A 14,189-nucleotide genomic window follows, 5' to 3' on the forward strand; every position below is an offset into this window, starting at 1 on the left:
CAGAAATAATCAACCTTCTTGCTGTACTTGGATATTCACGCTGCTCACCCCCCCCCCCAAAAAAAAATCACAGCCAGGGATATTTTGCAGGAAAGCAAAATCTTTGTTCCTTAAAAAGTTTGATTTGTACTTAGTGCCTTTTTCCCCGCCCCACTCGCTATGAGAAATCTCCATGGGTAATATACAGTGTTCATAAAGCATCCCCTGGCTACTGTTTGGGGTCTTACCCATCCCAGTCCTGGCTCAAGAAATGCTCCTGTTTGGGGAAGGAGTATGACAAATCCTGGCTTTTTTTGCAGATTTCCCTGTGAAAAATACTCCTTGCTATAAAAGCAATGTAGTGTGCCAGTGGCATGAGCTTTGTATGGATATATGTTTCTCTGACCAGCTCTGTTGAAATGATTTCGGATCAAGCGCCAAACCTTTGCCTCTTCCCACCGCCCGTCCTTGAGGCTCTCAAAGCAGACAGCAATGACCCTTTGCCATATGGGTGCGTTTCTTCCCCTGCTTTTAAGTGGGGAAACCGAGGCGCAGAGATGGGCTGGGATTTCCTGCCTGTTGCAACTTAACGAGCTGAGAATAGGACCCAGGTCTACGCAGTCCCCTCTCTGGGCCGCCATGAGTGTTTCCCAGTTGGCCATGCACCTGACTGAGCCTCACGTGGGATCGAAAAGGCCATGTTCCCAGTCCCCTCCGCGGCACTCCAGTCTTCACCCAGCACAGGGACCCTTCCCTCAGCGCCTCTAGCAGAGGTGCAGGATCGGACCCGAGGGCACCGCGCCGTGATGGAGGGAGAGGCTCAGGGACCACTCGCCTGGAGGACGGCGAGGTCTCCTGGCTGCGTCCTGCAGCGTTTCACTAGAGAGGGCAGCCCCTTGGGGAACCTGAGGCACGAACCGGAGCTTGGGATCACCTCACAGGCCAGTGGGGGAAAACCCCCGGGATCCAGGAGACCCCAACACCTTTGCCATTAATGGAGCACGCCAGCTAAGCGCCTCTGGCCTCAGCAAGACGAGCGCCCTGTGACGTCCAGCCGAGGGGGGCAAGCCGGGGCCGGGCTCTCCCTGGCGTTGCACCCAGGGACCCCTGCACACAGCTCTGCACCACCCATGGGGGAGAGGAGCTGGCACACAGGGGGTCTCCGATCTGGTTTGGGACCCTGCTCTGCCCCCTGAACCACATGCCCGTTGCTTAGGATGGGCGCTTTGTGGCGTGCAGCACCAGGCTGACCGCCCCGAAGCCCCCGTTAGGCCACGTTGGCACCGAGACCGCAAGGTCAAGGTCCCCTCTGCCCGGGGCAGGCGGGAAAGCCTTCCCGGGGCCGCTTGCTCCGGCCGGGAACTCGCGGAGCCCGAGTTAAAAAAACCCTCCCTGGTCAAGGGGAAGAGGGGAAGGGGAAAAAAAAAAGCTCCCCACACACCAGGCTTTTTTCTCCGCGCCGTGTGAATTAACTAACTTTGTTTTCCACCAGGCCCTTCCCTTAATAGCCTCGTCCCCTCCCCCGCAGTTTTGCTGGCGTTTGAGGAGAAGTGAGGCGTGAGAGATCTTTGGGAATAATGAGGTGTAATTAGCCCTGGCAGCTTTTATCTTTCAAACTCCCCCCCCCATACCCCTCCCTTCGCTGCCACCACCCCGTTTCAATTAGATTTAAATAAAAAAAAAAAAAAAGGGTGAAAGAAAAGAGCAGAAAAGAAAGAAGGAGAAAAAGGAGGGGAAATAAAGAAAAAAGTTTGCCAGCCGCCTGCGCGGCCCTTTGTGCTTGGGCTGGAGGACTGGGGACCCCAGGGAACCGGAGCGGTGGGATCCTTGTTCCACTGGGGGGGCAGCGGGTTATGCTAATCTCTGGCCTTCGCACCGTGCCTTTGCCCGAAAGCTGTCCAGGCGCATAACGTGTACAAACGCCCGAAGTGGGCGATCGGCGCGGGCTTGGAGACATCTCTGTCCCTCCTGATCGGACCGGGGCTCATCCTGGCCTCCTCAGCCGGGTCCCCCAAGGGAGGGCCACGCATGCCGTGATGGCTGCTCCTCCCTGTCCCGTGCCCCGGGCATCGTCTCTTGCCCTGGATTTAGGCACCACCTTGGCGCTGTGCGTGTGCAGCCCCGGGGGCCGGGGCCAGGAGGGCCTCGGGACATCGCACCAGCCACGAGTTGTCTCTAAAAAAAATGAGTGCTGCAGAAGAAAAAGGTGGCAGCGCCATGGGATCCACCGCAATCATGAGCTGCCCTCAGCCATCTGGGTTTACATGTCCTAGGACCTCGTGGGGCAGGTCAGTCTCAGAACAAGGCACTGGGGAGCATGGGATGGGATCCGCTTTCTGCCAAATCCTCGGATCTTATCACTGAGCCACGGCCTGAGCCTGGTGGGTCCCACGACGCTGGCCAGGCCACCGTGATGCTTCTACTTCCCCAGGCCCCAGTTTTTCTCTCCTGGTTATTGCAAATGATCCCACTTTCCAGGCTTCCCTTGCACTGTCAGCTGAACTCTGTCTTCCCACGGAGAAGAAAAATCCCCCTCTCTGCCTTCTGGTCTAACAACCCCCAGAGCTCATCTCCCAGCATCATGATCACCATCACAGCCAGCTTTCAAGGCTGGAGCACCAGGAGCTCGGTGCTGGGAGACAGCTGGTACTTAGTGCCTTGACTTCAGCAGCACATGGCTCACGTGCACCACTAGAGGATCTGGCCCTACTTTGCCAGGGTACGGGGCTGGCAAGCCGCGCTAGCCCAGTCCCAGATGCCCGTGGTGATATGCGGAGGCCGGTGGACGAGGAGCGGGCTGTGGAGTGCGCTTGAGCCCCAGCAACCTCAGTACAGCTCAGTCCCCACGTCCCTGTCAAACATCTCGGACGTCAGGGGCAGAGCCTTTCATGCGGCAGCCTCCACGCCGGCTAAAAGCATCCTTCAGCCCCTCCTCCCCTGCCCCCCGCCTGGCCGGCGGAGCGACATAAAATAAGTTGTTCTAAGCAAATGCGCGGCTGTTCCACTCCTGACCCGCTCTATTCCCGCACGACCTCTGATCTTTCTTACCCGTGACCCTGATCTTCAGCCTGACAGGCTGATGGATGGTCACAGCCTGGTGATTTATGACGTCCTTTAATATTTGGAGAAGCAGACAAGGCCCTACAGCAATTGAAAGAGGGGGCTGAGCGGGCACCAGGCCTGGGTGCATTTTCATCCGGAGGGGGAGGGAGATGAAGGAGGGATTCGTCAACCTTTTAGACCGGGGGTGGGGTGGGGTGGGGGGAGTAAAGTGCTGTGTCTGTCCTGAGTGATTTATGTGCAATTGCTGCAATTTAATTGGCCTTAGCTAATGATAACTAACTAGGCAGGGGCTGACCTTTCTCTGACAATGGAAAGGGGCCAGGAGGCACGCCGCATGTGTGTGCATGTGTGTGTGTGAGCACCTCCAAACCGGGAACTTCGTTAACAAGGAAATCGCCTGTTTTGGGGGGGCTTTTTAAAAGCAAATGTTCTTCTCCCCTTCCTCATGCCTGCTCAGATTTCAATGGATGAGATGCCCGACCCAGGATTCAGCGCAAAGGGCAAGGCGTCTTGTTGAGGGGGGCGATCGTGGGTCCTGAATAAATAGGTGTGAGGTGCGAGTCTCAGTGGCGCTGCAGCCACCTGCTGTGATTTGCACCCCCCTTGAGGACCCGCAGTGCCGTAGGCCTGCAGGAAGGCTGGGTCAAGTCCCTGTCCTGAATGACTCTGAGTTACATCATCTCTTCCGTCTCCTCTGTGCAATGGGGAGAATTGAATTTTGCAGGGATGTGGGACGTCTATCGGGGTAGCACAGAGGCTCACACAAGGGCTCAAGCAATGGGCTGTAACGGGAACGAGAATCAGGCCCCATGTTTGTTTGTTATATAGGACTGTTCTCAAGAGCACTGTTATCGGCATGGATAAACCCAGGAAAAATGCAGGCCAACACTTGTCAAATGAGCGGAGCTGGACATTGCCGGGTGCTTATTGTAGGCAACATCCATCGCTTCCGCTGTGATTTCACTTCTAAAAACAAGGATCCTTGTCTAGACACTTCAAGATGCACCATGGGGTGTTAAGTTATGCGCATGAGTTTCGAAATGTTTGCTGTGGCATGAGGGTATAGCTTGTAGCCGTGTTGGTCTAACATAGGCAGACAAGGTTCTCTGGGTAAATCTAATATCTTTTATTAGACCAACTCAAATAGTTGGAAAAATTCTTCTTTGCAAGCCTCTTTGCAAGCTGTCGGGCTGTAGTATGAGGATCTTTATCTTCAAAGGGTGTCCTATAAGACTGCGTATCTCTCCTCATATAGATCATCCGTCCGTCCCTGTGTATCTCCATCCAGCATCAGTCCGAGCCAATCTGTGTAACCTTAGATTAGATCAGTGCAAAGGTTTTTAACCCTATAACCATGTGAATTAGGGGTGTGATTTTTGTCCCCGCCTTATAATAATACCAGGATAATCCCTGGTCTGGGTGCAGCTCTATGCACTGTACCAGATCAGTGTATCCCTTTCCCACCCTGTTATGGCTATACCAGTGTAAGGCATTGGGAAAACCGAGTCTCCAAACAGTGGAAGGTACCACTGTAATTACACTGGATGGTTAAAGCAACATCACCTTTATGTGTTGACAAGGCTTGAAAGCTTGCAAAGAATATTTTTTTTCCAACTATTTGAGCGGGTCTAATAAACAATATTAGATTTACCCAGAGAACCTTGTCTGACAAGGCCTGAGGGTTTTATAAGGCTGCCCACGGCTTCTGGGCATCTTCCACATCATAGAATCAATAGCCGCAATGAAGATCATAGCGGATTTCAGTTTCTTTAGCCCATCTCTCCTTTGCGGGGTAAAATCTCTGCAGTTTGGATTTTTTTTTTTAATTCCATCCATTCCCCCCCTTTTAGAGTGATTCATTTCAGGGTGACATTATTCTGTGGGGAATCTTTTGAGGGGGAAGGGGATATCGGTGGTGGGAGAATTACATTCCCTGTTAGCCTGGGTCATCATTACATGCTGGACTGTCTGGATATTGCCTCCCTAGATCATATGCCCACACCGTACCTGTTGCACTGATATTTCCAATCTCTTTCCTCCAAATCCTTGAGCATCTGTGGAATTTCACCTGTGGGTGTTAATATCAGGGGGAAACTTGTTGATGTATTTTGCAGCGCAAAACTCTTCTTTGACGACATCTTTTTTAATCATAGGATCATAAAAAATGAGTGTTGGAAGGGACCTTGGGAGGTCACATCTAGTCCAAACCCCTGGTCAAAGCAGGACCAGCCCCAACTAAATCATCCCAGCCAGGGCTCAAAAACCTCCAAGGATGGAATAGTCCGGTGAAATAGCTTCAACGTTTGGATGAAATTTATTTTTGGGGGGAGAAATAAATGGGTTAAGGTTAGGGTTAGGGTGAAACATTATTAACATGCTAAAGCAGGTTTTTGTTTTTAAATTTGTTTCCCAAGGGGTGAGCCTCGTCCTGATCTGTTTCAAAATTAAAACAGGATAAAAAGCAAAACTAAAGCATTTGAATGTGTTAAAATAACAGGTTTCCAGTGACCCAAACTTGGGATTTTTTCCCCCTCCTCTGTATTGGGCTGTGTGAAAAAAAAATCAAAATTTTGCCTTTTTTCTTCCCAATTTGGCAAGAAATTGGAGATGGAAAAACAAAATGAACTCAGCATTTGCCAGAAGAAAAGATCCGTTTCTCCGCCAGCTCTGGGGATTAGCAACATTGAAGGGAACAGCATAAACCTCCTGGGGAACAAGGGAGAGACAGGATAGACAAGAGAAACCAGAGTTAAAAGCGTTCTGCCTTGTCGTGATCTTTCTGACTTTTTTACAATGCAAGAATTGCATTATTATTTTTCTGTAGTCAAAAAAAAAAGAGCGAAAACAAGAGAGCTGGCATTTTCCGAGGGGTCCTCGAGGCTATCGAAAGGTGCCTTGAGTCCAAAAAGTCTGCAAACCACTAGTATTGAGAGACCAAAAGAGGGCAGAGTTAAGGGTAAAAGGGATCTTAGCTTGAGTTTCTCTTTGAGCATATTGCCCACCACTCTCCTTTCTCTTGTCTCTAGCTGAGCTGCAGCATCTTGAACACAGCTCTCAAAAGCAGCACCTGGTGCCAGAAGGAAGACCTCATGGATATGGGACTTAGGCACCAATGTACCTTGGAGGAGGGGACATCAGTTCCTGGGAGCAGGACTGCGGAGCCCTGATCTCAGCTGTGCAACAAGAGTTACAGTGGAGCATGTGATTCGCTCTGATGGAGACTTCCCCGATGCTCACGCTTACAAATGTCTGGGGGAGCAGGGAGGTTTATCCCTATTTTATTGATGGGGAAAATGAGGCCCAGAGAGGCCAAGGGAAAGGATTTTTCCTCAGCCCCACAGCTTCTGAGCTGGGATTGGGATCCAGCCCTCCTGGCCTTCCACCTGCAGCACCCAGAAGTCCCCTCTACCAGCCCCCACCCCTTTCTCAGAGCCAGAAGCAGACTCCAAAAGTGCCCCAGTGTCACAGCTCACCAAGACCTCACTCCTTCCCGGACCCAGGTGTCCCAACTTCTAGTCCCCAACTCCAACCCTGAGCCTGCCCTTCTCTCCCAGCCCTGAAAAAAAGAAAAGCCAGGAGTCCTGGCTCCCCAGTTTCCTGCTCTCCCCACCAGATGACAGGTGGGGAGAGCAGGTACCCACCCCGCACTGCCACCTCGATCCACATTCCTCATGGTTATTGAAGGCGCAGGGCCAAGGTCTTCTTTGAAGGCATTAAAAACATAGAAACAGCCCTGAGACTCCTCTCCAGCTCCTTGTTAGACCTACTCAGCTGTGCCAGAGCCCTACCCCTTAGCAGGATCTCGGCACCAGGCACCTCCCAGGTGAGAAGTATGGGGCTGGAGAGGACATGGGGCCATTAAGTGGTTACTCCTTCAGCCTCTTTGAGGAGAAAGGCTCCAGAAAGTAGCTTCTGGGGCCTGCAATCTTTCTGAAGCTCTGGACTGAGATGCAGATGCCCAGCGGTACCTTGATCAAATTACTTGATCTGCTGTTTGTGACCGCCCCTGTTCCAGGACCCTGGATCTGCTGTAATGAAATAAATAAATGAAGCCAAGCATGCAGCTGCCTCAGCAACCTAAATTCCCCCTCCAGCATGACCTGTCTGCCCTAAATCCTGCTCTGGGAAGGGTGCTAATCCGTGGTTTCCTGGGTGAGAAGGCAGGGCAGGGAGAAAGTGCTGTGCCCTGCCTTCCCCTCTGCATTGCAGCCAAGCCCAGAGTCCATGGCAGAGACACAATAAGCGGGAGGAATGCACCTGCCAGCTAAGTTAGCATCTCTCTGCCCCTGACATCTTGACACAGGGATAATAGCAGGGCTGAAGGGCTGATTTCATGGAGATTAACCCCTCGCCTTGTCTTTGGGCCGTCTCAGGGCCAGGACAGTGTTTTGCCAGTGTATCAAAGGCAGATTACAGATATATTAGCCTGGCGAGGAGCAAGACTTCGTCAGACAGGGGCAGAGAGGCTGGAAGGAAGTTGAGGATAAGGAAAAGGAGGGTCCTGAATCGCCCAGTATCCCCACACAAAGCCAGGGGGGTTGGAAAAGGGGATGAATTCAGTGCCTGGGTATCCCCCAAGGAAGAGGCCGAGAAGACTTCTTCCACGTACCCACAGCCCCGCTACCAGGCACTATAGGATCCCCTGCCAGGGGTGGGAAGGGAGCTCCGATCCCTCCACCATGCAGCGTTGCCAGGCTGCCTTGTACGCCCAGCAAGGGCCGGATGGGAGGAGAAGGGACCGCTGACCATGGATGGCACAGACCCCAGGTGCGAATCCAGCACTGCTCCGACCCCTAGAGGCAGGAGAGACAGGTCCCATTTCTCCTTCCCCCACTACCCTGCCAACACCCCCTATCCCGACAGCCTCCCGAGAGCCCCTCCAGCCTAGGCAAAAGCCCCGGGAAAGAAGGGAAGGGGTCACGGGAGGTGGGGCCAGGACCAGCCCAGCTCCGAGGGGAGGCGTTAGCACGCGGCACGGGGCCGCGGGGGAGCCTGGGACCTGTCCGGTCCTCGTCGGCGGTGCTGGGGGGAGGGAGGGAGCGCTATTCTCTGCGACGCTTGTCATGCACCCAGCCCCGAAAAGGTTAACGGGGAGCGAGGGAGAGAACTCAGCGCAGGCCCGTTTTAATTACATTCCATTAAACCTCCCTTTCGGGGCTGCGTTTCGCTACCATGTGTTACACATTCTCATGGTAATTATGGGACATCTGTATAGAGGTTCCTTTCTCATCAAAGATGGCTCTCATCAAAGACACTCCTGGGAAACCCTTCACCTTTGACCCCCGGGGTCACTGCCGAAACAGTGGCTCTATAGTTCACGCTACTGTAAAGCTGTAGTATCCTTTTTCCTTCTCCAACCTGACCAGGTCTCGGGGTTTTAATGTGATCCATGTTGAGAAAGAGGTTGGGGGTGGGGGGGGCTGTCATCTGTGTTGGCTGGGGGGGCATGGAAAAAAAGGGGGCTTTTTCTTTTCCCCCATCGTCAACAGTTTCCTTTTAACACCAGCCACCCACCCCAGTTCTTCCCCCACTCCGCCCCGAAACATGGGCATGTGAGAGTTAATATGTCTCTTAACTCACCAGTGACCCAGTGAAGGTTGAGAGAGATCAAAGGAGAAAGAAGAGGGTTTTAATGAGAGTGGCTGGAACTGGAGTTTCCTCATTCACTGCTGGGGGAGAGGAAGGTTTGGGAACCCCCTCCCTCCAGCCCAGCCTCCTCCTTGCTTGCAGCTCTGCTCTGGGAAGCCTCTGGGTGGGGATCGGGGAGGCAGAGCCACCCCAAATGGGCTGCGGGCAAGATGAAACCAGCTCTTCGCCATTTCGTAGCTGGCAGGGACCACGTCTCGCTGCGTTTCCCCTTCAAAAGCAGGCCCAGCCTTTCCTACAATCACAGGACTCCCGGAGCTGAGGCTTTATTGCTGATACTGTGGCACGGGGGGCAGCGGAAACAGGGAAAGGGAATGGGCAGGGTTGGGAAGGCGCCACCCTCCCTTGAAACTGCCGGCAGTGAAATCCATTGAAGAGAGCCCAGCATTCCCCCGTGCCTCAGTTTCCCCAGCAGAAGGCAGCAGGCCTGCGAGTGAGCTGCTCTACATCCCATCGGCATAGGCAGCCTAAATGATTGGGGGTTTTGTCAGGATGAAATCCTCCCCACAACAGCCAGGAGCTGTGGTCATCTCTTCCCCTTCTAGCAGCCCTGATCCAGCCAGATTTGTCGCATGCCCAATGCCCTTCCTGGAAATACCCCGGCCCCAAAGCAACTGGCTTCTGAGCCAGGCATTGCCACCATCCATGGGCCCAGCAGCGGTGTAAAGTGGTGTTGTCTCAGCCCCATTGTGACCCGCACTGTGGTGAGGGCAGGGGGGTCCTTACAGGGGCCCAGAGGTGGGGACCAGCCCCTGAGGGCAGGGGCAGAGGAGCCGGGCCAGGACCCAGCTCATGGCAGCAGCTTGACATCTCTCTCATTTGCCAACACCACCGGCACCAACCATGCCAAGGGCCGAGGCACCCGCCGTGGGCATTGACCTGGGCACCACCTACTCCTGCGTCGGCATCTGCCAGCATGGCAAGGTGGAGATCATCGCCAATGACCAAGGCAACCGTACCACCCCCAGCTACGTGGCCTTCACAGCCACCGAGCGCCTGGTGGGGGATCCTGCCAAGAGCCAAGCCGCCCTCAACCCCCACAACACCGTCTTCGACGCCAAGCGGCTGCTGGGCCGGCGCTTCGAGGAGCTAGGGGTGCAGGCAGACATGAAGCACTGGCCTTTCCGGGTGGTGAACGAGGAGGGGAAGCTGAAGGTCCGGGTGTCCCACAAAGGGAAGGAGCGGGACTTCTACCCGGAGGAGATCTCCGCCATGGTGCTGGCCAAGATGAAGCAGACGGCCGAAGCCTACCTTGGCCGCCCGGTCACCCAAGCCGTCATCACCGTGCCGGCCTACTTCAACGATGCCCAGCGCCGCGCCACCATCGACGCGGGCACCATCGCCGGCCTCCACGTCCTCAAGATCCTCAACGAACCCACGGCGGCTGCCATCGCCTACGGGCTGGAGACCGGGAGCCCAGGGGGCAAGGCCCGCCATGTGCTTGTTTTCGACCTGGGGGGTGGCACCTTCGATGTGTCCGTCCTGCGGGTGGAAGACGGCATCTTCGAGGTGAGGGCCACAGCTGGGGATACGCACCTGGGCGGGGAGGACTTTGACAGCCGGCTGGTGGAGTATTTATTGCAGGAATTCAGGAGGAAGCACCAGGAGGACCTCAGCCAGGACAAGAAGGCCTTGCAGAGGCTCCGGTCAGCTTGCGAGAGAGCCAAGCGCACGCTCTCCTCCGGCACCACCGCCGCCCTCTCCATCGACTCCCTCTACAAGGGGCTGGACTTCCACACCACCCTCACCCGGGCCCGCTTTGAGGACCTCTGCTCCGACCTCTTCCAAGCCACCCTGAAGCCCTTGCAGCGGGCGCTGCAAGATGCCCGCCTCACCACGGACCAGATCCACGCTGTGGTGCTGGTGGGCGGCTCCACCCGCATCCCCAAAGTGCAGGCGCTGCTGTGCGGCTTCTTCAGCGGGCGGGAGCCTAGCAAGGGCATCAACCCCGACGAGGCGGTGGCTTACGGCGCGGCTGTGCAGGCGGCCGTCTTGACAGGCCACCGCACCCAGGGCCTGCAGAACCTGCTGCTTCTGGACGTGACCCCGCTGTCCCTGGGCATCGACACGGTGGGTGGCGTGATGGCCACCATGATCCGGCGCAACTCCCCAGTGCCCACCAAGGAGACCATGGACTTCACCACAGCCGAGGATGACCAGGACACGGTGGTGTTTGAGGTGTATGAAGGGGAGCGTCCCCTGAGCAAGAACAACCACTTGCTGGGCACTTTCTTCCTCAGAGGCCTTCCCCCAGCACCCCGCGGCAAGCCCGTGGTGGAGGTCACCTTCTCCATCGATGCCAACAGCGTCCTCACTGTCTCCGCCAGGGACACCCACACGGGCAACACCAGCCAGCTCACCGTCGCCGACACCCGGGGCCGGCTGGACCGCGAGGAGGTCCAGAGGATGGTGCGGGAGGCGGAGGAATGCAAGGCCCAGGACCGGGCGCAGCAGGAGGCCGTCGAAGCCATGAACTCCCTGGAGTCGTGCACGCTGCAGCTGAAGCGGGCAGCCGAGGGCGGGCACGGGGTGGACGTGCGAGCCAAGAAGAGGGTGCTGGCTCTGTGCGAGGAGACGGCCTCGTGGCTGGAGGGGAGCCCGCTGGCTCAGAAGGAGGAGTACGAGGAGCGGCGGAGGGAACTGGAAGCAGCCTGGGATTCAGCCTTCCCCACACTGAACCCGGGAGGGGAGCCCTGGCTAGAGCCAGAGGAGCAGGAGGGGGCGGCTGCTGGGGAGGAGCACGGGGAACACCTGGATTGAGGAGACCCAGCTCTGCCCCTGCCTCAGAGCCCATTAAAAGGGGAAATGGATCCCAGCTGTGTGGCCTCCTATTCTAGTGCGGCTGCTATGGGAAGGGAAGCTGGAGCCCGGAGATGGGGGGAGTGATTTGGCCAAGGTGAAGCTCTGAGTCGGTGGCAGATGGGGACATAGACCCCAGGGGTGCGGACTCCCAGCTCCTGCTCTACCCACTCAACAACTCTTCCCCTTGGAAGTGCTGCTAGACCCCAGGTCTTGTGCCTTCTTCAGGAGACAATCCCCTCCTTCCCTGTGTGTTTGGGCATGAACTGTCCGTGGAAAGGCAGCGAAGGCTTGGGGGTGGGGGGGGGAGGAGCAGGGAGGAGGGAGCCCAGAGGAAGAATAGCCATGTTTGGAAGCCTCTCATGTGAGCAGGGGCCAGAAATGGGCCTGGATGGGACCTGCCTGTGAGCTTAATGTTCACCTGCCCTTGCTCAGTCAATGCCTGCCATGTTCCACCCCAGAGCTGGCTGCCTTCAAGCAGGGAGGGTGAAACCCAGATGCCCAGGATAAGCTACCCACCAGTTGTCTCCAGCCTGGCTCACCTCGCTGAGTCTGGGGAAGCAGCAACCACTGGGCTGGAGCCTGGCCAGTGCTTTCTGCTAAAGGCAGGCAACAACTTAACCCATCACCCTCCCTTGGCCAGAAACCTTCATCACCGTGGAGTCGCCCAGCACTGGACCCCTGTGATCCACTAACTGATATGGGAAGAGGGAGGGTTTGGATGGGGTGGGGGGCACAGGGCAGAAAATGGATCTCTCTGGAGAGCTCTGGCCAAGACGGCCCGGCCCGGCAGGGCTGAGCTCCTTACAGCGCACTTGTACTGGGATCCACCACAGCCCTTGGCCAGCAAGTGGGGAAACAGAGGCTGCCAGCCCCTCTTTGCTGTCTGCTCATATAGTGCCAGGCGCCACAAGGCTCCCACGTGGCACTGTGATGATGATAATGCCACAGAGCAACTTGGTCAAGGCTGGTTGGGAAGTCAGTAACAGAAGCAGGGGCTCTACAGAGCCTCAGTATCTTCAGGCCCCTAATTTCCTCTCACAGCTTGAGCCCCGGGATCCTTGGTGCCTGCCTGTCCCCAGCAACTGGGCCCTGCCTCCCCCTTGTGCAATCAGGCTGTGCTGTTAGCCCTGTTAGAGGTTTTTTGAAGTATAAATAGCTATATATATACACACACACACACACAGCATCTAGCATAAACTTTCCACCACACACCCATGAGCCCTGCTAGATGGCAGATAGAGGGGGGCTAAGTGATGCACCCAAGGCCACAAAGGGAATCTGTAGCAGAGATAGGCATCAAACCCTCATCTCCCCAAACTCAGGGCCACTGGACACTCCTCCCTAGGCCCTGATTCACCCCTGCAGCACCGTCCCCCCCACCCCTCCACAACTCTCCACCCAAGACTCCAAGCCCAGCCCCCAGCTCCAGCAGGTGCCTTCTTCCTCCTTCCTCTGTAGCCTCTTGCCCTGCGGGGGCTGGACAAGGGTGTCAAGCAGGGAGAAGAAAAAGGGATTTTCTCATCTCCAACACAAACGGAAAGGCCAGGAGATTTCCTGTCCGGCAGGGTTAATAGGCTCTTTCACAGCCCCCTCCCCAGCCCAGCCGGGCAGAGGGGAGCCCTCCAGACAGGAAGCCCGGGAGAAGGACTGAGCTGCCTTGAGATCACCCATGCATGCTGTTGAGTCAACAGGGAATTAAGCTTATTAGAGATCCTCAAAGCTGGGGGGAAAGGAGGCTTTGCCTTTGGCTCTGTCCTTTGCAGCTGAACCAGTGGCCAAATGCAACCCCCCAGGGAGAGGACCTAGGGAGTGGTATGGGAGGGAGCCAGGCTGGGGGTGTAAATCAGCATGCACCCCAATGGGAGACTGGCCCAGGGTGGGGTGGAAGAGAAGTGGTGCCTTATAAGTGGGAAGGATGGGAGTCTGGGGGCGAGGCCCTGGCCTGGGAGCCTGGAGAAGGGGTTGTACAGCCCCTTACACCCAGGTGTCCAGGTCCAGGATGGGGCTCCAAGGCGCTACCATGATCCACGTGACTGATGTCTCAGAGCAGAGGAGGTCGATGGGAGAACTCCGGGCATCCCGGGCCTTCAGATCCAGGGTGTTTGGACCTGCTGATTGAGAAGACCCAGTCAACTGTGCACAAGTGACTTAGGCACTTAGGAGCCCTGAGGCCAGTCAACAGGATTTAGGCTTCCAAGTAGAGCCAGCAGCAAATCTGAGACTGGAAAATGCCATCTTGAGGAAATCCAGCCTTTCAAACACAGAATGCAGGCCATGATTGGTCCAGTGCGTCGCACTGCATCGCGGGGACCGGACTGGGCCTCAATGGAGCTCAACGGAGACAAAGCGATGTGGGCATTTTCACAGCGGTGGTTTACGGGACATGTCAAAGTTCTTCATTTCTGCCCCAAACTTGCACGATCCCAAGGTTTTTGGTGAAATGTAAAGCTGAGTCCCTGCAGAGCCAGGCTCCCAAACCACTTGAACACACTGGGAAAAAGGACTCTTCCCTCCAGCCTTTCACTCCCTCTCCTGCTTCTGCTCTCACTTTCTTGTATTCTGTCTTTCACTCTGATATCTATCTATCTATCTATAATACTCTGTCTTTTCTCTCCGGCTCTCTGTCTATCCATCCCTCTCTCTACCACCCCGTCTGGCCACACTTGCTCTCCCTCTCTTTCTCTCTCCCTCTATCTCTT

At 55.7% G+C, this 14,189-nt stretch overlaps 1 protein-coding gene across 1 annotated transcript; it reads left to right on the forward strand.

Moving 5' to 3' along the window:
* The first annotated feature begins 5,394 nt into the window (after positions 1-5,394).
* Positions 5,395-11,448, forward strand: LOC149861191 (heat shock 70 kDa protein 1-like). Its single transcript, XM_090053727.1, has one exon. The coding sequence runs from the start codon at positions 9,532-9,534 to the stop codon at positions 11,446-11,448; it is 1,917 nt and encodes a 638-aa protein (XP_089909853.1). The 5' UTR covers positions 5,395-9,531.
* Positions 11,449-14,189: the final 2,741 nt, after the last annotated feature.

The sequence above is a fragment of the Crocodylus siamensis genome, chromosome 6, assembly GCF_052110815.1.
Source record: "Crocodylus siamensis isolate JL-2025a chromosome 6, ASM5211081v1, whole genome shotgun sequence".
NCBI classification, from domain to species: domain Eukaryota; kingdom Metazoa; phylum Chordata; order Crocodylia; family Crocodylidae; genus Crocodylus; species Crocodylus siamensis.

Excerpts from the sequence above, each read along its gene's own strand:
- LOC149861191 (XM_090053727.1), top strand. The coding sequence starts at position 9,532 with ATGCCAAGGGCCGAGGCACCCGCCGTGGGCATTGACCTGGGCACCACC.